This window comes from Acipenser ruthenus, chromosome 6 (assembly GCF_902713425.1).
Source record: "Acipenser ruthenus chromosome 6, fAciRut3.2 maternal haplotype, whole genome shotgun sequence".
NCBI lineage: Eukaryota > Metazoa > Chordata > Actinopteri > Acipenseriformes > Acipenseridae > Acipenser > Acipenser ruthenus.
This window is the reverse complement of record NC_081194.1, coordinates 56,252,213-56,277,749: the sequence shown is the minus strand read 5'-3', so window position 1 is coordinate 56,277,749 and position 25,537 is coordinate 56,252,213. Positions and strand designations below refer to the sequence as shown.

At 38.3% G+C, this 25,537-nt stretch overlaps 1 protein-coding gene across 10 annotated transcripts in view; it reads right to left on the bottom strand.

Moving 5' to 3' along the window:
• The window catches only part of LOC117410775 (synaptotagmin-14-like), a 96,213-nt gene that overhangs the window by 11,186 nt on the left and 59,490 nt on the right, over positions 1 to 25,537 (bottom strand). For all 10 annotated transcript variants that reach the window (XM_059025566.1, XM_034017569.3, XM_059025562.1 and 7 more), the window contains 3 exons: positions 24,441 to 24,653; positions 6,468 to 6,739; positions 4,739 to 5,188 (listed from right to left, as the gene is read on the bottom strand). In XM_059025566.1, the coding sequence (XP_058881549.1) occupies positions 4,739 to 5,188; positions 6,468 to 6,739; positions 24,441 to 24,653 (935 nt within the window). The remainder of the gene's footprint in view (positions 1 to 4,738; positions 5,189 to 6,467; positions 6,740 to 24,440; positions 24,654 to 25,537) is intronic.

Genomic DNA, 25,537 nt, shown 5'->3' with positions numbered 1-25,537 from the left:
TTTTGTTTACTGTAATGAGGCCGCTTCAGAGAAAGAAGTTCTGCACTGTTGTGTTATAACCAGATATCTAATGGCTAGGGAAAAGGTCTCAGCCAATCAGAATCAAGTATTTTGCCAATTATTTCTATCTGTTTAATAATCATAAATATACAGCAGTGTTGGACAATGCAATTTTCTGTTGTCTATTATCGGCTGTAAATTATCACGATAATCACGATTATCGGCTGAATAAATAAAATAGATAACATTTCTTGTAACATGTCTTGTCATTGCTAACTTGTTTACAAAATAAAAAAGAAAATAGTGTTTCAAAAAATGTTTTCCAGTTCATACAGTTCTAATTGTGATTCAGAAATATCAGCTGTTGAACAGTTTCAAATTCCAAACACAAATCGTATGTTACTGTAACCCCCGGTTGGGATCTTCATATACAGCTCTTGCTAATTTATTTTTGAACCTAAAAAAGTAGGTTTGCAACCTTTATAAAATAAAGATTCATTAACATTTACACTTTATGACTTGCAACTTCTTTTGCACACTGCAGGGTACCCCCAACGTATCTTTATAACATTTATTCCCCTGGTCCCACCCTAGTCTGTTAAAAATAACTGCTAACTTTCTCCAAAACAAAACATAACTTAACAAAATACTTCAGACTGGGTGAATATCTTTTTACAAACTGTAGATAAATGAGAGGTTTCTGTTTTCTGTCTTTTTTCTGCCTTCTATCTTTCTGAAACCCATTCCTGGACACCGGTGACTCAGTGGTCATTTTTCTAAATAAAAATGATTAGTGTTAGCGTGTATTTTATGTTTCATACTTATTCTACCATAACACCTCTCTTACATCTTGTACACTAGGTATTTAGTACATATTTTAGTGAAGCAATACTGTCGCTATAGGTAATCCCTCAATGCTTTGGCATTATACCCTGCTCCAATGACGGTGGCGTCATTGATGAAGAGGCGCTACGTATAATGATCTGGTAGTGGATTTTAATACAACAACATTTGTTTATGTACCGTAAAAGTTGCCCCCCCCCCCCCCCCCCTTAATTATTAACTGGGGATTTGCATAAAGCCCATATGTTCATTAAATATTTCTGTTTGTAATTAATTGAATGATTGCATTATGTAATAACTTAACACACACACACACACACATATATTAGCATTTAACATATATTGCTATGGACGTGGGTCTATGTAAAAAAAACTGGACTGTTGCTGATAAATGTCTTTTGACTTTTTTTCTAAAACAAACAAAAACAAAAAATGTTAATCCTGTATTGTGCTTTGAAATGTAATTGACTTGCCTTAATGATCGGATTGCTGCTGTTTGCCCAATTAATAATTGGGTCCATTGTCCATCAATTGATCAATTATTCTTGGATACTAAGATCTAAAACTGATAATATGGCTTTATAAAAATGTTTTTTTTTTTTTGTAAAATGTTTTTTTTTTTTTTTTAAATGCTAATTTAAAAAAAGTTAAATTCTGATTAAATCAATGTATTGTGTTCTAATACGGAACTCATTTGTGATAATGATCTGATTGCCGTTGCCAGTCTAATTACCAATTGGATTTAAATGTATATTGTTAACATGAATGATATGAGACTATATAAATGGGAAACATGTGTTTAGTATTATGCACTGATGATAGCAGCGGGCACTGCTGAAATGCTTGCATTTTAGCACTTTTGAGCTTTTTTTTTGCACATGTGAGTGTGAATAAGTTTAAATATATTTCTGCTTTGGATGTTTTTTGATCTTTTTATCATTTTGTGATACACAGTATGCAAGCATTAGACTTTTTAAAAACTTATATATTTTGAGCTTAACGCACCTGTGTTTGGACTACAGTTTTGGACGGTCTTCGTAAAGGCGCAGAATCATTGCAATATGAACTATCTTTAATCAGAACCATAACCATACACATACTTTACAGGTGTACCACTGCATTGCACTGACATGTAGAACAAGTTACAGTGTGTATTAAAGTCATTCAAAGTACTCCATTCAAACTAAATGTTTTCTACATTGGGCCATAAACACTTTCCTCCTATCAGCTTGTTTTTCTTTCGCCATTTTGCCTTTATTTTGTCTCCAGTCACGTACTGTTTTTCAGCATTGCGATTAAATGTATTTCGGCAAATTCAACAACACACAATTTCAAACCTATTGTGTTGCACTTTGTTTTTTGTCTGACTGTCCTACTTTATCCAGACAAGTCACCTGCATTGCTATAGCACTGCAGTTACAACGAACAGAAGACTTGAAAAGTTTACTCGGCTTTCTAGCCAATAGCTATTTGCTATGGATCCCAGGGGTGTGTTCAGTCTGAATGTTGACAAATCAATGACTCAGGAGGGTGGGATAAGGAAATTCATAGAAACTGACAGCTCTTGTGTTAACAGTGAAGCAGTATAGCTGTGACGTTTTCATATTCCGAAGAGTGATAGTTTTTTTTTTTTTCCTCCACGTACGCACGCGTCTGGAGGAGGTCAGTCAAGAGTCTGAAAGCTTGCGTTTAACATTATATTGAAAGCAAGGGCTTCCACACAGATGTGGCTCATGCGTTAATTAAGCAAATTACATCCCAGCATGCTTAGGGTCATGTATAAATATGCTGGACAGGCCTGGTTACCTATAATTATAGCTAGCATGGCTGCAAAGGAGACCTGAGTGACTTTGAAATACGGGTGATTGTTGGTTCGCATTTGGCAGGAGCTTCTGTGACCAAGACAGCTCAACTTGCTAATGTTTCACGAACAACGCTGTCTAAGGTGATGTCGGCATGGAACTCAGAGGGAAAGACATCATCAGCAAAGGGCAACAGTGGGCGGAAGCGCCTACTCCAGGATCGTGATATCCGTGTGCATTAATTCAAAGTGCAAGGCAAAACAGGCGAGCAACTGCAGATCAATTGACTGCAAATTTCAACCTGGGGCGTGAGTAGCCAGTTTCATCAAAAACGGTCTGCCGAGAACTCCACAGATAATGTACATACAGAGCCCATGATTTGTCACAATAGACAGACAGGTGGTCCTACTACTGTATATTATTATTTGTCTGTATACTTCACACCAGGCTATAACGATCCCCCCCCCCCCCACACACCAAATTATCATCTAGATCCCTGGACTAGCCATTCCTACAGTATGGCTCCAAATAACCGTTTTTTATGAACGTATGTTTCAACAATCTTGGCACGTGATGCAACATTGTTTTTTTTTGTTGGGGGGGTGGTGAACAATATGGTATACATAACCTGGTTTACAGGCTAATCTCCTATGTATCCAACTGAATTGGGCACAATTAGCTCCAACAAGTTTGGGGTAAGCTCATGGGACAATAGGGGGAACTGTCACTGGTCTGTTGATGAACACTGAGGACTTAATACTGTACAATACTGTCTTTTCCAGGTGAGATTTAAACATACACATCATAATAATAATGAAGGTGGGGTGCACTTAAATCAAAAACAGCCATTTATAATTGTCTTGATTTTTGAAAGACATGTTTGCCTTGAGCACTGTGACACAAATACATTAATGTGGAACAGCTGTCTGTGAAATAAACCTTTGACACAAAACTGGTCTCCTCAAAAGCAGCAAACCAATGGGTCCTTTCAAATTATTGTTTTTACTTGCCAAACATGTAAGGATGCCTGAGACAGAATAACAGGAACCTGGTAAAAATATTATCTTGCAGATAATTGTGGGGATCAGCAGGAGGCCACCACAATGAGATGGGACATTTAAAACTTTACGAAAAGGCTGCAATCTGATTCGTCTGTTTTGAGACTTGCAGCTGTTCTTAATAAACATATTAGCCAAACATTTTTGTGTTGTCCTCCTACACTAACGAGAAACATGACTGAGTGAGATTTCTTAGGTGAATTGTTTTTGACCAGTGACGCAGGCTTAATGAATCAGACACCTAAAATAGATCTAGGGAGAAGGCTGAACATTGCAGGAATTTTTTCCATTTAAATGAATAGGCATACAAAAGTTTTGAATAAACAGAATCAATTATTGTTTTCATGTTGCTTTTTTTTTCAAACGAAGCTGCCAAAATAAAAGCGGATTTTTCTTTTATGTTGAAGGAGGAGGAGGAGGTCTAAACAGAGACGTGGCAAAGACAAGATTTAAAAAAAAAACACTTTAAAATATTGGATGCAATTCTGTTTGAATTTCAACAGTTATTCATATAAAGATATGTTCTGGTGGGATCAATTGTTCATTTCCAACAGATCCTAGAACGTCAGCCTGCGCCCGTATTCTATTCTAGAAATCGGTTTTAAAGTCACATGGAGAACTGAACAGCCATGACAGTGAAGCAGTTTGTCATAGAGCACTAAAATGTGTACATCGAAAACTCTGGTGTGGCCCATAAAGGCAACTGCTTTCCATCATTCAGGGGTTTCAATCTAGGTGATATATCTAGTGGTATTTCCATTTGTGTCAATTACAGCATCCATTCCTGCCAGGATGTTGTAAACAGCTGATCAGAGCATCACCCCTGCAAGCGGCATTGCTCCTGCTGGCATATTAAAGACTCAGTTCTAGTATCAGTCTGGGCTTAGATTTGAACATGTGCAAGAAATAAAGTACATCAGTTTTTTTTTTTTTTTTAAATAAACAAACAAATAAGCAACTAAACTAAATTTATTGAGCCACCCAAAATCCATTGAAAAAAAAAAAAGAAAAGCTAGTGCAATTCTTTCTACTTACAGTAAGATTACAGCAAGGCTCCAGGGTGACTGGGACCGACATCTTCCCCTGCAGGTTGAGCTTGGTGAGGTAGAAGATCTTCTCTCCCAGCACCTTCTCCTTCTTCATGCGGCGGATGCTGTACAGCCGGAAGCGCACAGAGTAGTTGCCGATCATCTCGGACTCGATGCGGTTGAACTTGAAGGTCTCAGTGAAGACGGGGCAGGGTCCTCGCTGGATCCCCGTCTTCGCTCGCTGCTTCTTGGTGGGCAGCAGAACCAGGTGCACCTGCCAGGAGGTGTTGCCTATCCGGTTGAGTGCAGGGATGTCAGTCACTGCTGTCACCGTTACCATGAGCCTTTGCTCCCCAGAGTCGTAATCAAACACCACGTCCAGAGTGCCGCACTTAGCCACTGGCTCCAGTTCGTAGGCTTTCGGGAGTTGAGCAGCAGAGCCACGGGCAGACATATCCTGAAAGAAAGGGACAATGCACGAATTACATGCAGACTTAACTGAACATGGAGTGGGATTCATACCTAAGAGAATGTAAATATTAACTCCACTGGCGTGTTACTGAAAAGGATGTAGGGTTTAAAACACATATTACTTTTCTTAGTTTTCTGCCTAGTTGTACATATTCCTGCAATATCTTTTTCAGAATAATCATGATTGTATTCATATTTTTATTAAAATACCCCTGGTCATTGTCACAAAGACGGCCGGAGTGGGTGGCGTCAGACCAGAAGCAGGAAATAAATAAACAAAACGAGAGGTAGAGTTTGGTGGAGCTGAGCGAATGCTTTCGCTCAGCATTTAATAAATAAACAGAACAGAAAATAAAAGGTTTGAACACAAAACAGGACACGGCACTTACGCCAAAATAAACAGATAAACAAAACGAACAGACACTGACACACAGGGACGAACACTAAACAAACACGTACCACGTAGCAATTGCTTCTCTCTTGATTATCTCCTCACTCTCTCCCATTCCTTCGCCCTGAACACACAACCCCGAGTGAAAGAAACGTGCATCTATATATACTGTTGTGCTGGGATTCAATTACTAATTAATTATTCACTTGAATCCCAGCACATGAATTAATTCTGTGCAACCCCGTGCTCACATATTATTACATACTTTAAATGCACGTGCCTAAATATAATTATACAATTTTAACTCACACGTGAAACACAGACCCGTTTATATCCCGTGTACCAATGACTATACACCAACATTTACACACGCAACACGCAACACATAACACACACATGCACACAGGGGCGGGGCACATTGCCACAGTCATACATCCATTTTGACCAGTTATTTTCGTTTCACATCAGTTAAGCATCTGGTCTTCCCATCAAAATGCCTTCAGAATTCACATTGGTGGCTTCAATCTAACCTCTTCAATCAGAAACATTTAATTGGTTCCCGACTCGTCTCCCAAAGTTTAGCTTTTTGATTGGTTCATCTGTCCTACTTGATGGCTTCGGCACAGTTTCAGAGGGGCGGGAACAAGTTTATAAATCTGCATAATACCCAATTTATTTGTTGCTTTTGTGCTGTGATTGAATTAATATTCATTAAAGACTAATGATTTCCACTAATGAAGTACCATTCTCTGATTTTGCCACGGCCCCTGCCCTTGATCATAGAAAGGTTTGGATGTTACCCAGGTGTCTTGTTGACTGTATTGTCATTGTGATGCCCAAATCCATGACTGGAATGCTGTCCCCTGTCTCTTACCTCGGGGCTGAGGACGGCGGTGCTGTCGCTGGGGACGTCTTCCTCGTAGCCCTTGTTGAGGTAGCTCTCTGTCTCGTGGCCGGCACTGCCCTCGCTGGGACACTTGTTGTAGGAGTGTTGGGGGCTGTCACTGCAGCGAGACTGATTGCACTTGCCATCCCCAAGGTCAGAGGGCGTGCAGGACAGGCGTGGGGAGCCGTCGTCATCCTGGTAGGGGGGTGGCTGAAGCTCGTCCAGAGGGGGCGTGCGCCTCATCCTCTGGATACAGTTCACTGCCGAGAGATCAATCATTTTGGTTTATGACTCTTCTAATACACATGATTATAAAAGTGCACTCCCTTGACCTCTCCATATGTTGAGAGTGGCTTCATGGTGTTCCGGGGTGCACACTTACAAGCATAAAACATGAAAAAAGGAGACATAAGACTTTTAAATTAATCACTGCTGAGCTTCTCTGGAACTTCCACAAGGAACGTTGTATTGGCTCTGGCCCTCCTGTGGGTTAGGGAAGCAAAATCATCAGGCTACAGGCTACTGCCTATGCAGACATCTGCAGGACTGGTTTTCCAGGGGCCAGTAGCTGTCGAGCCCGAGTACAAAGAGGTGATTAGTTTGGTGGAATTGGAGGACAGCCACTAACCTTCAGTTTTCCTGACCTTTTGTGGGTGGAGTTGTTCTGGAGTTGTGACGGGGTGCCCACCCCTTGTGTGTATTATGATGTATTGTTGTTATTATTGTTATTATTATGATTATTAGGATTGTGTGTATTGTGTGTGCGGACGGACGAAAGCCGTCCGACAATATTAAATATTATTATAGAGGCCAGTGAAAAGCGGGTCTGGTAAAGGGTAGCTGGCGTGGATGGGGTTAAATCCCCATCCTGATAAAGCCCGTGGGAATATGGCTGGAGCCTTAATAAGGTAATTAAGGCTCCAGCCACAGTAAAAAAGCGCCACTCCGAGCTCAGACAGGGACAGAGTTGTGAGGAGTTAAAGATTAAGAACGAATGCTACCAGCCAGCGAACAAGGTACTCATTGTTATAAAATAGAATGATAGTTTTGTGTTTGTTTTACTTTGGCCTGTGTGCCCTTTTGTTTATTGTGTGTTTTTGTTTAAATTGTTTATTTTTATTATTTAATATAGATACAGCTGCGGCAGTTTTAGCCCTGTATTATTTGTGTTTACTACTGCTTTCTGAACCTGACGTCACCACCCACATGCACCACTCGAGCCATCTGTGACAAGGAGAAAAGCACGGGTTTAATAAATTGGCACATATGTTTGTGGTAGGCACACAACACTACTGTATGTGGCTCCCAGTGCTGTACTTGGAGGTTTTCAGTACGCAATATTCTTTACCATCATACATTTCTTTGATTTTGAGGCTACTGTGCATGAACAGATCTGTACCAAAAGAGGTGATTCTCTATACCTTTCGATTAGGATCCATGAATCTAGTCTAGATACCACTGAACGTAAGAACAAACTGCAGCCAGCAATCTCCTCCCTCTATTCCCACAGCTTCGAACTACAGCATGCCAAGAACTCTGTACTATCCCACCACACTGCACTTCTAAAATATAAATATATAAAAAGAACGAGCAATAGTTCTGATAGGGTTTAAAAGATGCTTCATTTTTTCTGCTGCTGTATGAGTTCCACTTGTTTAAAGTGAATTTAGAACTTTCACCCAAAATCCAGCTGGAAAAAGTCCATTATCACCAATCAGTGATACCAGCCATATAAGAAGAAGAAAATACTTAGACCAGTGCTTCAGGTTCACAAGTGTTATGACATCAGCTTCGTAGAATTTAGTCCTTTGTCTGGGCCCTGGGTTACCTGGGTTATGAATAAATACGGGTTTCAATAAACCTCTTAATTGAAGGTCAACGTACTACTCTCCTTCTTGCTTTCTACCAACATTTCAAAGCTTTTTTTCAGCTGAATTAATTTCTCTTCTGAGATTTATGTCATTTTGTGAGACTGGTTTAGAATCATCTCTGTCAATGAGAATAATTCGCAGACATTTAATCCTTCTCATTAATGCTAGTGTGTGATATCCACTGGATGCACACATTTTTGTATTACTTGTATTGTAACGCTTGAAATGTTTTTGCTTACGATTGTAAGTCGCCCTGGATAAGGGCGTCTGCTAAGAAATAAATAATAATAATAATAATTTTATATATAATAATAATACAGTAGTTACATTTCAAAATCCTCAGAGAGTATTTTTTAGTGATTTGTCATGAAATGTCCCTTTTAAGATTGTAGTTCTTAAAATGCAGGCCAAAGTCTCCTGTCATGTACTGTATATTGTGATTTGTAAGTTGTACAAATACATCACTGTGGTTGACTACCTGATGAACAAAAAGTTTACACCTGGTACATTTAGGTCTAAAGCAGTTGTCACCACTTGTTTTTGTTTTTTTCTTTGGATTGAAGATTTGTGTAGCACCCACCACTGCATTTTGAAAAGTGCTACAGTGCTACATAATTAGAAACAACATTTTTTTTAGGCTCCAAAGAGAAATTTGCCTCCTGGTGGTTCTCTGGAAGATTTTTCACAAAATGTAATTGTATTGACAAAGACCCTGACGACTGATCTGAACCGCATGGTGCACTGTGGTAGCTCCTACCAGTACAGAGGAGCTTGGGGATGGAAACCAATGCACAAGGTGTATTCCGGGTACAGACTCTCTGGATGCTAAAGCTGAGCACTGTTAATTCATTTTTTTTTTAAATGATTATAATATGACAAGATTCAAAATGGAAAGCTATACTGCTTCAATGCAATTGCACAAGGCATGCTAAATAAAACAGTTGGCGTGTTTAAATTTGATTTCTGAAAGTTCCCTTGGGGCCTCACCAGGAGAGAATTACCAGCCCAAAGGGAGATATCTTGTTTCAGTGTCTGGGAGTGTGTTTGTGAGTTGCAAGCCTCTTTAATCACTCAGAGTTCTGAGAAATAAGGCAGTGGAATTACTACACACTGGTAACACAAAAATACAAACAATTCTAAATACAACTACCGGTAAATTAAATAATAAATGCTGTCACTTTTTTTGTTTTGTTTTGTTTACCTACCTTTAGTTTGATACCAGTCCTAAATATCTTCACATTTACAAGAAGGTCCACACTAATTTGGTACTTGATCTTAACCGGGCTATACGGTCTCCTCCTCTTTGCACTTTTTACAATGCTCACCGTCACTTAGACTTACTTTTTGTATTTATATTAAATTTTCTTACCAGTCCAATTCATATTATGCATGTTTTATATAATTATCTATTGTAGTTTCTGTTTAGATTTACCAGGTTTACTAGCTAATGCCCTTTATTAATCACAGGTGCTTCTTCTGAAAAGACTCACTTACCAAAGGCTGGATTTAGGTGGCTTTAGAAATGACCACTAGGGTTGGGCAACTGGAAATGTCATCCCTTTCCACAATTTACTAACTCACAGTTTGCCACAGTTGTATTTGCTAAACAGGTCCATCTAAGTCATTTCACCTCAGAAGTGTCTTCAGCGTCAAAGCATGTTACTTGCTGAAAGCTTGCCAGTCAACAGGGGAAGCAGATGGTTATTGACAGGAAAGAGGCATTGCACGGGTGGGGACGATTTCATCCTCCATGTAAAATGGTCCAGGAAGTCCAAGACAGTCTAAAAGTGTGGCTTGCAAACAGAGATTCCTTTAAAGTACTCTAATAGCAGATACCATTTATAATAATAATAATAACTACTATAACATGTGTTTGTTTTAAAACTGCACATTTGAGACCGATATAGTGAATGGAAGTGCACAAAATATTTGTTAGCTACAACCACTTTAAAGGGCAACTGCAGTATTTAGATATGCTGCTGTCTTATGTATTCCCTTTCCATGTCAACAACACAGTTGATACATTGTCAGCTGGTTATTTAGTTCAAGTCACTATAATCAATCCTTGTAAAAGATTCCCTAGAACATCTTCACTCCATTATTAGTGTTAAATACATTTGCACAGGAATTTCTGGTCTCTGAAAGATATAGGACTCACTTTAGCTTGTGTTACCACTGTTCACATTAAAGATGTGTGGAGCACCACACGCCACACTGTATTTTATAGGTTTTCCCTACTGACCCAGTAAGCTGCTGATTTCAATGATTTATCATAATAATATTGTGTTTTGAAGAATGTTTCTAGCAAAAAAGATTCCTATTATTGCTACAACACTCTTTGGTTTGACTCCTACTGTGAGAATGTAGGAAACAGGACTGGAGGCCAAACGGTCAAATGTTTTACCAAAATCTATGCATGTCACTTAGTTTACCTGTGTGACAACGACCTCCATAGATTACAATTGGGAAAGAAAGACAGATTACTGCAAAGCAATGACACTGTCAATAGGGTACAGGGCCAATGTGTGCTGTCAGGACTGCACTGATTCGATATGGCAGAAAATCTTCTGGATGAATATGTTACCATTCATTATCCCTTTTAAAAGTTTCTCATAGTAAAAGCATAGCAAATTGTAACAAAGCACAATGCAAGCATGGTTAAGCATAGGTAAGAACTGCAAAGCCCAGAGAGGTATGGTAAAGTATTTTAATAAACATGGTACACCACGGTACATAGCCATGGGAAAACCTCAAAAATAAAGTGCAAATTTGTGTGGTGAACTTTTATAAGGGAATTCCTTCAGGGAAGCTGGAATAGATATGTGCAACCTGTACTGATTTGGAGAGAGTTCCTCATGAAACATCAGTAGTTTGTGTGGTTTGGATAGGAAAGCACCTGTCAACAGAACATCTACCATTTCTCTGTTGAAGTCTGTCAGATCTGCCATCCTACCCATTGTGACAGCAACTGACTTGGTGAGATGCAGCATTTTTTAGAATACAGAATACATGAAAGGGATCCATTTTACATTATAAAGTACCAGAAATTAGCAATTTTAGGGAGATCCTGTCAACATACCGTTGTGCGCTACCTTTGTAGGTAAGATAATAAAAGGTATTTTACAGAAACGAGAACGAAAACGTGTGCCAAAGATGTGATTAACGTGAACAGATTTATATCTGGTATAATGGACTTATGACAGTTTATGCAATTTCAAGCTGTTTTAGACTTGTAGTCCATGAGACAAAACTCAGAAAGCCCTTAGTTTTTGAGTTGGCTGCACCCGCTTTCAGACTAAGGTTTTTGGTATCATTTTGTTCCTTAATATGTCTAGATTCCATTTCTGCCAGTTGCCAAGCTGAATAATTGTCCGTTCAGATGCAAAACAACCGGTTTTGGACCTTCCCTTACTGTGCTTCAGACAGTAGAACGCTGTCATTGCAGAAAATCAAACCAACACTCTCGTGTTAACTCGTCACGCTGCTTCAATATACTCCAGGACTCCATATAGAGTTGTATTTAAATATTTGTATTATTTCTTAATGTTTACTTTTTTTTTTTAATGTATTTTGGTATTAATACACCAGACTTTTATCAGCATCTAGTTTGTTTGTGCACCGCGCCAATTGCTTCCTGACTTCCCCTGGTAACAGAGGGGCGGGGTAGTGTGTGTGTGTGTGTGTGCAAAAAAAAAAAAAAAAAAAAATCCCGCTTTGCATTGAAGTGTCTCTTTCTGTCGCATCTGATGTGAAGCAGTGATGTAGGTTGTGACAAAAGAATACCGATGTAGCATCGCCTATTTTATACAGAATATTCTTCTCATTAGTGAAATGTGACTATTACAGGTACTTAAAAAAAAGTATATATTTACATATAACGGAATTACATTTTTGGTATATAATGCTGACAGACTATACATTACCGACACCTGAAACCTAATCAATTTCAACCTAACAAATACTGTGTCGCCAAAAAAAATTAAATTATGTCATATATAATATAGGAGGCTGTGTGGTTCAGTGGTTAAAGAAAAGGGCTTGTAATCAGGAGGTCCCTGGTTCAAATCCCACCTCAGCCACTGACTCATTGTGTGACCCTGAGCAAGTCACTTAACCTCCTTGTGCTCCGTCTTTCGGGTGAGACGTAGTTGTAAGTGACTCTGCAGCTGATGCATAGTTCACACACCCTAGCCTCTGTAAGTCGCCTTGGATAAAGGTGTCTGCTAAATAAACAAATAATAATAATGTACACGTGTGTGTGTTTATCTGTCTGTCTACACGCACACAGATAGATAGACCTTTTTAGCGTGATTTAAATTACATTAAAACACTAACTGCTCATATCTACAAATTGATTACAGGTTGATACAAAACATATATTGATTTGTCAAAGTAAGTGTTCTATAATATGCCAGCAAGCCAGCACAACAAAATGAAGCAAAGACCAATGTCTATGATCTGTCTAATGACTACTATACTTGTCTATATAATAATAATAATAATAATAATAATTCTTATTATTATTATTATTATAAACAATGTTACATATATATTTGCCATTATAAAAACACTTGTCACCGAATTTATGCTATTGTTGTGGAAAACCACACCAAACCATATTACTTTCCTGGCAGCTCATGTCAATGTCATTTAATTTGAAGTTGCACTTAAACATAAGCTACAGTGCTCGCTACAAGTTGGGTGGCTGTCCCAATACTTGCTGCTTAGTATTATTTAACTGCTCTGAGTGTGTTTTTCCATATCAGCAAGTATAATATTGTAATCACACATCAAAAAGATACACAGAGACTAATGCATGCCTTTGTTTCATCCAGAATTGATTATTGTAATGCACTTTTTTCTGGTGTCCCAAAATGTGTGGTATCCCGCTTGCAGCTTGTTCAGAATACTGCCGCTAGAATTCTGACTAAAACCAGGAAAAGTGAACATATTACCCCTGTTTTGGCCTCTTTACATTGGCTCCCTGTGCAGTATCAAAATTTACTTTTAACTTATAAGGCCATGAATGGATTAACACCTAGTTTGCAGAATTTACTGACCCTGTATCTTCCAAACCGCACTTTGAGATCACAGGATGCGGGGCTGCTGGTTATTCCCAGGGTCAACAAAAGCAACACAGGAGGTAGGGCTTTTTCTTGTAGAGCTCCTAAATTATGTAATGCTCTGCCTTCATTTGTCAGGGAAGCTGGGACTGTTACAGTTTTCAAGTCAAGACTAAAAACACACTTTTATAAAATGGCTTTATTATCCTAGTGGGTTTTAATGTAACTTAATTACTTTTTTATATTATGTGTATACTGTTATTTAAATGGTCTGACTTGGTATGTGTGACATGCTATACAAATGTATTATAGTTTGTTCTTTTTTCTGCTATGTACTGTACAGTTCTTTTGCGATACTTTTGTATATATGCAATTAATTGCTCTATAAATGCAAATAATAATAATAATAATAACGGATCAGTAAGGTATATAAATGGTTTATTAACACTTTATCGATATTAAATTAATTGTTTATTAGAATCTCCTGATATACACAGTTTCCTGATTTTTTTTTTTTACAAATTCAGAACCAGTATTTATGTGAAAAATATTACGGAAATTAAGGAATGATGGATGTGTAATTGTTGAACTGGAAAACCAAGATTGTGTAATAATAGAAGTTCAATACCACCATAGTTGCTACAGTAATTACACCAACAAGAAATCCCTACATGCAGTCAAAGCACAACAAGGGCTGTAAAGGGTTTGATATTGCCTTTCACCATCTGGCTGAGGAGATCTCTATGTCATATGTTTGACAGTGTTATATAGAATTGTTGCTGGATGAAGGAATCAAAGCTCCTTACAGAACTGAGAAGGTTTAAAAATAAAATCTGTCATTTCTTCCTAAGATCTGTTGCCTTCTGGCAAATTATGCCATTGTGGTTTTTGATCAGGCCATACATGCAAAAGCAGTCATCTGGAAGAACCCTGCGGAATTCAAGCACTTGCATGGGAAGTTTTCACATAGTTTGTACCCTACTTGCTGTAATAGGGAAACACTTTGCAGATACAGGACTCGGGGACATCCTTCTAGAATCAGAAATCATTGGATCGAGATCTATCAATGGAGTGCTAGAAGGCCGTCACTACAACAGAGCAGTCTGCATACATAAAGTTAATTGTTTCTTGGAACCCAGTAGCATAACCTCTGTTTTTTTTAAGTTCAGCAACAGAAAATTCGGAGTCATCCAGCACTTAATATCTGCTAGACAAGCAGGAAATAGCCCACCAGAACAAGTATATCCTGACATTACAGACAAATAAAGCGGTGTGTCGTCCACATAACAATGGCAATTCAGCCCATGTCTATGGATAACATCACCCAGAGGAAGCATATATAGTGAGAACAACAGTGGACCCAAGGTAGAGCCCTGTGGGACCCCATATAGGACATGAGACCTTTCAGATATGTCCTCCCCATAAGAGACAAGCTGGAATCTGTCTGCAAGATAGGACTTAAACCACAAAAGAACAGTGTCAGACAGTCCCACAGTGTATTCAAGGCGCTTAAGTAGAATGGAGTGGTCTATAGTGTTGAATGCAGCACTTAGATCTAAGAGAACTAATACTGAAGGAGAGCCCAAGTGAGAGCTTAAGAGCAGGTTGTTAACAACTCTTACAAGGGCTGTTTTGGTGCTATGAGCCCTATGGAATCCAGACTGGAATTTCTACATGACTGATATATTTATCTAGTTGGGTTGCAAGTACTGGTTTTACCACAGCTACCTTAAGTGCCAGTGGAACTGTGAGATATTTAAAAAATTTTAAATGTGGTTGCTAACAGTATTAAAAATATATTTTAAGAGTGTAGTAGAACTTGGGTCAAGGGAACAGGTAGTGGTTCTCATCTGCTTAACTATTGTTTCCAATTGATCTACGGTAATTGGAGAGAAGTCCTGCACACACACTTGTATAAAAAGAAGATTCACAATTCAGTGTTGGTTTGGAACTGGAGGACAACAACCGTTTCATAGATTGTGACTCCTTTATTTATTTTGATCTTGATACTGCCTTAAAGGACCAGGTTGTTTAAATTAATTTATCATTATTAACAGCTTTATTAATAAAAGTACACATTTTTTTGTTTAAAGCCAGAGCTTGACTCCAGCATCCTGCTTTTACCGTCTTTACTTACCGACCGACTACAGTATTTAACCATAAATGCAATTTATACAGCATAAAAAAAACTAAAATCAGGATAAGTAGTACCATTATGTTTATAAACATGATAAATAACCCTTGTTTAAGTAAACTGATCTAGTAGAAGTTCAAATTTTGTAGATTAGTGAAACTGAATCCATCTCAGAAAGTAATTAAAAAAAAAAAAAAAAAACGTATTTTCAGATATGAGAAGTAAATTCAAAATATACTGTTGCCAAGCCAATTGGACACAAACTCAGCTTGGCAATAGGCAAAAATTGAATCTAGACATGTTAAGGAACAAAATGATACCAAAAAACCTGTCTGACAGGGGGTGCAGCTAACTTGAAAATTTCTGGTCTTGGCCCATGGACTATTGATAAAAGCAGTTAAAAGCTATTCGCTTGAATATGAATTCCGTTATGCAGCTGTCAGAACTAGTTCCTGAGGCCAGCAAAGTGCTCTAATTTCCACTCCCTGGGTTACAGAAATAGCACAGATATGATCATGGATGACTGAATATTCACCCAAATTGAATTAAATGCTTGACACACTGTGACGGGGTGACCGCCCCCTTTTATGTATATGTATTATTTTAATTTGTATTATCATTATTATTATTATTATTATTATTATTATTATTATTATTATTGTATTGTGTTTATATGCGGGCGGACGAAAAACTATCCGTCATTTTATTATTTGAGACAGACGAAAAAGCTGGTCTTCTATTGTGTAGTTGGCATAGATGGGGTTAAATCCCCATCCCTATAATCCTTGTGGGAATATGGCTGGAGTCTTAATAAGGTAATTGTTTGATTAATGGGTAATTAAGACTCCAGCCAGAGAATATAAAAGGACCCACTCTGGGCTCATAAAGGAGCTTAGGAAGACGACGGTAGACTGAGAGCGAGAGTGAATGCTATCCAATTTGTGAGATTCAAAGGCACTTGTTTTTAATACCATTAGTGTTTGTTTTATTTTTGGCCAATGTGCCCTTTTCTTTTGTGTGTTTTGTTTAAAGTGTCTTATTTGAATTATTTAATAAATATACTGCTGTGGCAGATTCAGCCCCGTACCTCCATTTGTTTGTGTACTGCTTCCTGGACGCTGACGTCACCACCCGCGCCACACAAAGCCATCCTTGCCACACACACTTATGCAAAACAGTGCACTCATGAGTAGATGTCAAATGCCATGCACAAGGGCAAGGAATACAGTGGTATGGTGAAGCCTTTGATCAATTCTGGAATTTGCAATCTTCCACAGAATCGCCATATTCTGCAGCTACACCATCATCATAATTATCATAAACAGACCTGAAATATAACTTCGTTTTTCGGTTCTAGTTTGGTTAAATTAACAGATGTTTAGTGTCCTTCAAAAAGTAGGAGTTAATTAAAGACTGGAGCTAAGGCTTTGAAAATGTGGCCCAATAATTTGACAGTTTCTAAAGATTTTACTGACAAAAACGCTTCATATATTAAATTGAAAAAACACTAAACCCATAAATTGTTTGATACGATTATGTTTACTTGATTTACATTTTTATAAGCCATTACCAATACAAATACTAAACTCATAAGATGCTCTGCAGAACACTCTGCATATATCTACTTACAATGTCTGCAGTTTTTTGCATATTTTCCCCCAGATTTGGACCGTCTCTACTCATGAGTCACACCCACTCTTCCAGCTGCATATGTCAGGCAGTATCCTTTATGTGCGCACACCTACAGTAATTAAAGAATGAGCCAAAATGTTTATCTACTTGACTTATTGTCTTGTATAATGATCACCGTTACTTCCACAGTTAGTACAAATGTGCTGTAAACGCTTGATAGTAGTCTACTCAATTTCAAATTATCAAGCAAGTTGTTCTGCTTGCATGTAGCAGAGTTTCTAAACTGGTGCTGCACGAATGGCTGTTTTTTTTTCACACCAAGGCCCCTCATGATATACACTCAGCCAGAGCAGCTTGTGTTCCAATGGAAGAGCAGCTCCAGACAGCCATGCAGATGAATCTCCTGAGGCACACATTCAAAGTAGCTGGGAAGCATGACTGCTGCACCTAGACAGGCTTTTTCATGGGCTGGGCATTGGGGTTGTGCTTTGTAACTCAGCCAATATGATTTATTAATGACACTGCCAGATTTTCACTGACGATTACTTCTAAAAGGTACCTACTGCAAGAGAAGGCTGAAGGCTGTCAATTACAGTCTGGCCACCAGACTCCCTTCTGCCTCTCTATCTATCTGAAACATCACCCACTACAAATGCTGATTTCTACAGAGTCCGGGAGGGAACATGAAAGATAAAAATATATATATCTTGAGCACACGTCTTACTATGTCATGGCAACAAGATAGTAAGTTGTGGGCAGAAGATATTTCTCTCATGTCCCCTCCCAGCCTGCATAGATTTCACCTCAAATAAATTTACTTTACTATACCATGATAAAAATCAAAACCAAGAAACTTGGGGCAATTGAGGTAAAGCAAAGTTTGACATGGTAAACACATAGTATAGAGATACCATGGTAATTAGCCATGTTGAACAATTACTGTCTTGCTTTAGGTAACTTCAAATTACAAGTATGGTACCATAATAACTCTTATCTAGAGTTTTACAGTATTGTTAAAACGAATTCAACCAACCATTGATAAGGTTTTGAGCCAAGAGATGCGATCCTAAAAATCAGTTTATTCTCCAATACATCTAACTGTTCAAAAGCAGGGTGCTTTCAGTGCGAGGTTAGTATGCTTTATTATTTACTAATTCATTAATGTATTTATTAAGCACTTGTAAACAGTATTGACAACATTTACAACAGTTTATAATGTGTTCTATTAAAAATATACAGTATTACGTGCTAATCAATTTTTAATTGGGGGAGGGGGGGTTGTTTGATGGTTGGATTGTGGGACTTGTGGTCCCCCAGTACTTAAATTCTACCAAAGTGATCAGATCTTCCATGGTAAAATCATGTGCCTGGTATAAACTCCCGGTAGCAAAAAATAAATAAATTGTAATTCCTGTAAATAAATTAATTGTAAATGCATGTATCTCACCCTCATTGCCTGATTCCTGTAGCTGTTCCAAGCTTCTGCAGCTTTGGTACCACTTTAGAGGGCAGGGCTCAATCATGCACATACATAAGAACATAAGAAAGTTTACAAACGAGAGCAGACCATTCAGCCCATCTTGCTCGTTTGGTTGTTAGTAGCTTATTGATCCCAGAATCTCATCAAGCAGCTTCTTGAAGGATCCCAGGGTGTCAGCGTCAACAACATTACTGGGGAGTTGGTTCCAGACCCTCACAATTCTCTGTGTAAAAAAGTGCCTCCTATTTTCTGTTCTGAATGCCCCTTTATCTAATCTCCATTTGTGACCCCTGGTCCTTGTTTCTTTTTTCAGGTCAAAAAAGTCCCCTGGGTCGACATTGTCTATGCCTTTTAGGATTCTGACTGTTAGATTCAATTTTTTAAGCCATATGACATGCCTTTTAAACCCGGGATAATTCTGGTTGCTCTTCTTTGCACTCTTTCTAGAGCAGCAATATCCTTTTTGTAATGAGGTGACCAGAACTGAACACAATATTCTAGGTGAGGTCTTACTAATGCATTGTAAAGTTTTAACATTACTTCCCTTGATTTAAATTCAACACTTCTCACAATATATCCAAGCATCTTGTTGGCCTTTTTTTTATAGCTTCCCCACATTGTCTAGATGAAGACATTTCTGAGTCAACATAAACTCCTAGGTCTTTTTCATAGTTCCCTTCTTCAATTTCAGTATCTGCCATATGATATTTATAATGCACATTCTTATTGCCTGCATGCAATACTTTACACTTTTCTCCAATAAATGTCATTTGCCTTGTGTCTGCCCAGTTCTGAATGCTGTCTAGCATGACCTTTGCTGCTGCAACAGTGTCTGCCACTCCTCCTATTTTTGTGTCGTCTGCAAATTTAATGAGTTTGCTTACTATACCAGAATCTAAATCATTAATGTAGATTAGGAATAGCAGAGGATCTAATACTGATCCATGTGGTACACAACTGGTTACCTCGCTCCATTTTGAGGTTTCTCCTCTAATCAGTACTTTCTGTTTTATACCTGTTAACCACGCTCTAATCCATGTGCATGCATTTCCTTGAATCCCTACTGCGTTCAGTTTGAGAATTAATCTTTTATGTGGGGCTTTGTCAAACGCTTTCTGGAAATCTAAATAAACCATGTTGTATGCTTTGCAATTATCCATTGTCAATGTTGCATCCTCAAAAAAGTCAAGCAGGTTAGTTAGACACGATCTCCCTTTCCTAAAACCATGCTGACTGTCTCCCAGGATATTGTTACCATATAAGTAATTTTCCATTTTAGATCTTATTATAGTTTCCATAAGTTTACATATAATAGAAGTCAGGCTTATTGGTCTGTAGTTATCTGGTTCGGTTTTGTCTCCCTTTTTGCATATGTTTTACAATAGTGTTTTTAGTCTGGATGTTTCTATATAAGATTGTTGTTCTTATGACCTTTGAACACCTTTGACCTTTGTCTGATTGATCTGTGAGTCTGTATATGGGTTCGTTTTGGTAGGGGAATGAAAAAGACACAGTTAAAGTTTTTTTAGAACAACGTTTTCCCCCAGAACAGCCCGAAAACCCACCCACTGGCTCAGCTCAGTAAGCATAATCATTTGCAAGCGCACATTGCTGTGAATTGCCATGTTGGGCAAATCCCCTTCTAATCATTTACAAACCTCTCCCAAGACATGGTCTTGCTTCATTTAAATATTACATTTACTCCAGTCATTAATTAACCAAACAACTACGTAATGTAATTCAATGTCCCTTAAGCACTCAAGTTGTTTGTTTCTTAATTTTATAACATTCATGTTTTTTTTTCTCCTTTCAAAAAAAGAAATAAAATAGGAGTAAATTAAAGACTGCAATAAACATATACTCAATTGTACATTAACGCTGAAGTGGAAAGACCAACTAAAAAATGTTAAATTAAGATGAAGAACAATACATACAACAGCTAAAATCTTAAAACAGAAATAAATGTAATAAAGCAGAATGGCTACTGAAGCAATGCTGGCAGTGTTTTTGCCTGTTTTAATTTGTGTCTTTACATGTACAATCAAGTATCTGATGGAAAGAGAAAATAACAGACTTATATGGACACCTAAAGGTATACTATAAGAATAACATTGAAGGTTGATACACTGTCTGGCCACTTTATTAGGAGCTGTACCTAATATTGGGTTGGGCCACAATTTTTCACCACGTATTACTGTGATGGTGTCTCAGGTGATGTTAGTTGATTCAGTCATGTCTCATGGTGGATGGATGCATTATCATCTTGAAAGTAATCGTTGTCATCCGGCTACGACCACAGCATGAGTTAAGTAAAATACATTACTTTGGGTGAAATTCCCGTTTTGTATTTTGTTTATTTTGATTTATTTTGTATATAAAAGTGCGCCACCAGGCACTTAGCCGTAATTTCTAGTGCTTGACTACTTCCTGACCATCAGTCTCCCTGCTGCAGCACACTGTATATTGGCTATGTTATTACAGATACTTCCACATAGCACTAGTGCTTGTACTGCTCTATATGCAGTACAGGTTTGATACTCCTATTCGTTCTTATTGTGGTTTACCCCAGTCTCAAAAGAGGAGTTTGACTACAGTAAATGAACATATCAGGCTTCATTTAAGCAACAGAAACAGAAGAGGGCTTTACCGTCTGGTAAGGCCCACCTTGTGTCGTTAAATTTAACAGAACGAGAAGGGCCTTACCAGACAGTAAAGCCACCTTATGAGGGTTCTATTGCTATTAGAAAATGGAAATAAAAATAAAAACATAATTTAAAGTTTTTCTGTTAGTTTTTTTTTTTCATGATTTTATGCAGCACTAGTTTTTGTTGCTAATAATTACAAACATTTTCCTCAAAATTCCATGAGTAATACGGTTTGCTCAGAATTCCATCTGTGGTCTGGTAGCCTTCAGGCTTCATTATCCCATCGGTGAACAATGTCGCATTGTGGGTATTTCCAATTGCCTAAATAATACATCAATACATGCATCTGTTGTTCAGTTTAGGTACCTCATACAAAAAAGCAAACACGGTTTGTGAACTTTTTGTAAAACATGTAAAAGAATAGAAGTCCAGCTAACTTTTTATTTATTATTAGGATTTGAGTGCAGGTTTACGTATTTGTGTAAGTTTCATTATTTAAGTTACCGTTAGGTCCTAAAATGTATTTGTTCAGTAACTTGTTCACAGTGTATTCATGAAGTTTATTCAAAGCCTCCTTCCTAGCTTTGTTAGAGAAGAGAGCACTGTCCTGTGTTGTTACTGTGATATGCTGAAAAAAAAGTTGCTGAAAGTAAATCAGACTGCATCCAGTTGTTTGATTTCGTCAATTTGTCATTGAAATCAGCAAGCACTAACTTTATTTGCTATACTAAATTTAAATACAGTAATCTGTTGTGTATCAGCCCGTCACATATCCTCCCTAACCGTTTATCTGCCATGATCAAGCTCTTCAGCAAAGCCACCCACGTGCACAGTGCTAATGCAAAATGGCTGCAGGAAAGCAAAAGCGAGTTGTGCTTACAATTGAGGGTTTATTTTTCTTTTTTTTCCGTAAACCTATGCATTTTGCTTGTATGAATTACCTGACACTAATGTAAGTGTATACAGCGCTGTGCCAGGTCAGGAGCCCTGCACATGAAAAGGGTTTTTTGTGTAAATCTACTTGTGAATGTTTGTAATTAATTAAGTACCTGATGCTCCTGGAGAGCCTGCCTGCTGTGTGTGATTACCAGATGTGGAATCTAATCAGCAGAATCTATTCCAGTGGGGAGTCAGGTATAAAAAGGTTCCATTTATTCACCTCAGGGATGCTGTGGGTGTGAAAGGGAGAGAGAGAGAGAGAGAGAGAGAGAGAGAGAGAGAGAGAGAGAGAGAGAGAGAGAGAGAGAGAGAGAGAGAGAGAGAGAGAGAGAGAGAGAGAGAGAGAGAGAGAGAGAGAGAGAGAGAGAGAGAGAGAGAGAGAGAGAGAGAGAGAGAGAAGAGAGAGAACCAGGACTGAATACCGAAGAGTGAGTAAGCAAGCCAAAACCACCGACAGCCGGACAAGAAGTTAGTTTATTATTGAACAGAGAACTTTAGTTAAGAGATTGTAGATCCCACCAAAGTGTACACTGTGTTTTATGTACTCAGTGCGCAACTATTGTGTTGATATGTAAATAAATCCTGTTCGCCTGCTAGGCATATCAACTTCACAAGCATTAATACCCTGTATCTTTCTAAACAAGGGATTTAGGGAACTCCCTAATAAAAGCTGTATCACAAAACAAAACAATAATGATTTAATGAATAGGACAGCAAGGAAGCAGACTTAGTCTACATTGACAGACAACATTCAGAGGGCGTCTACTGGAACTGAGATTTTCTTTCATCAAACAGAAAAAAGGTAAAATACATGAATACTGTATTTATGTATTTTCCGGCAGATTGATTTGGAACAGTGATTAAACATAGTTTGAACGATAACATTCAGGGTCCTTTACCAGAGATTAAGGACCTCATATTGACCAATCAGGTTAAAGGAAATCTCTGATCCATTTTCTAATAAAAAAATGGAAATGCAGAAAAATGACCAGTAAGCTATTATGGAACATGTTTAATCATCTAATATAAACACATATGTTAAAGAAAGTAAAACATATTTAATTTCTGGGGTTCACCGTGGCGTCTGTAACCGATTCTGCCAGGAATAGCATCATCTGCACCTGTGACATCTGCACTGTCTGAGCAGCTCCTTCTCTGCTCAAAGTCCTACTCTCTGTCCCACTGTATTTCCCTGAGCTGGTGCTGTTATCCTGTCCCTGCACAGATTCAGTGTAGATACTTTCCCCACCAGAGAATGTCTCATCTAAGGTATCCTCGGGAAAACAAGTCTCACTCCCCTCGGAACACATTCCGCTAGCCTGCCAGATGTCAGCTTCTACAAAGGATTCCAAACAGGTGTGACTAAGAGCATCCGTATCACTAATGTCAATTAAAAGCAATGCTAACCAATGCATTCACATTTATTTATTACTAGCTCCCTTTTATTGTATTTGAAATATATATATTATATATATATATATATATATATATATATATGCATATTGTTTTTAAATATTAATTTAAGGTTTAAAATGTCATATAGTCATACACAAGGAGAAAGCAATAATGTTACTCGAGCTAATAAGAGGTAAGAAAATTGATTTTAAAAGCAAGTATTCAGGAACAATCAGTGCACCAGTAAACAGGTAGGCCTACAATGCATTTACTGGTGTCAACACAAAGATACTAAGAGAACTGCTGTGGACACATTGGCTGGTTAAGGTTAAGAGTCATTCTCCTGACCACTTGAATGGACTAAAATCAGTAATCTGGAGGAAGCAGCACGACATCCCTACCCCAACCCCAATACATGTTGCAGAGTACAACTAGTTAGCATGCCTTGGAGCTATTCCAAAGAAGTACACTAGGTGGTGCTGTGAGCCAACAAAAACACCAGATCAGTATTGATGTGAGTTAAGATTTAAAGAGGGGTGAAGGAAAACACATTTTTGCAATAAAGCAGGTGCCAAATAAAAGAACAGAAAAAACAGTGGACACTTGAGCTATAGACGGGAAAACAAATTTAGCTATGCAATGGGAGTGTTATTTGTATTCCTGTGTGAGAGGGAAGCTCTCATTGTCTGCCAGCAGTGTGCCTGACCGTTCAGGAGTAGTTCATTCACAAATACAACAATTACAATTTTAAATAAATAAATAAATAAATATATAAACAAAGGGCTTATGAATGATGCCTTACCATCCTCGGCTGAGGCCTCGCTGCTGTAGCCGTCATACTCTGCAGACAGCGGGCTGTATTTGTGCCTGGTCTCCCACACGTAACCCTTCTGGCGCCGGCTGTCTGTGGTGTGTTCTCCCTGGGACCGGGACACCGCCTCCTGGTACTTTCCAACCACATCATCCTCGCTCTCTGAAGAGGAGCCTCGCGGGTCCCCATCCTGGTAGTTGTTATCTGTGAAACACAGAGGATCCACATGTTGTAAATGTGCTTTCCACAAGCGACAATATTGTAATGTGTGTACTTGTCGCTGTTCAAAAGTTCAAATTCAAGCTGAAGGCCAGGGTACACACGACTGTCAAAGGTAAAGACTTTTCAGTGGACCTTCCTGATCCTTACAGTACGTAGTTTAAGGTATTGTTTATCTTGTATTATTTTACAGATAGATTCTGCATAGTAAAATTAGTGCTGTTCCAGGTGTTAAAAAGCAGATCATTCAATTTGCATGAATGCAAGTAAAGCATCTAAACACACTGTAAATCGTCCAGATTCATATTGACACACATCATTTTGTTGCACTGCAACATGGACCAGCTTATATTCACATAGTGAGATCTGAATTTATCGAAGATTATATTCAAGAGTCTAAATCTTTTGGTACCTAACAAAGTAAGCTACAGGCATTGGTCTCCAATTTTCTTTTTTAAGCAAAGCAGAAAAAGAGATGGCAAAAGACATAGACCATAGATATTGATGTAGACCAGGGGTCTCCAACCCTGGTCCTGGAGAGAACCTATCCAGCAGGTTTTATAGGCGTCTTTACATCATCAGTGGCTAAAGATCTGGAACACCTGTTAATCTTGACTAATTAAGCCAATAATTGGTTCAATTAAGTAACTGAGCGATTGGTTGGAACGAAAACCAGCAGCCACAGTATCACTCCAGGACCAGGGTTGGAGACCCCTGATGTAGACCATACTGTTAATACTGTAGAACACAATAAGTAAAGAAAGAAAACAGATTTTTTGACACCACTGTCTGCCAATGCTCTCATTAACCAATATGTGTCTCCAGTTAGCTATTACATTAGTGCACTGCTGATTGACTTGATACTTTTG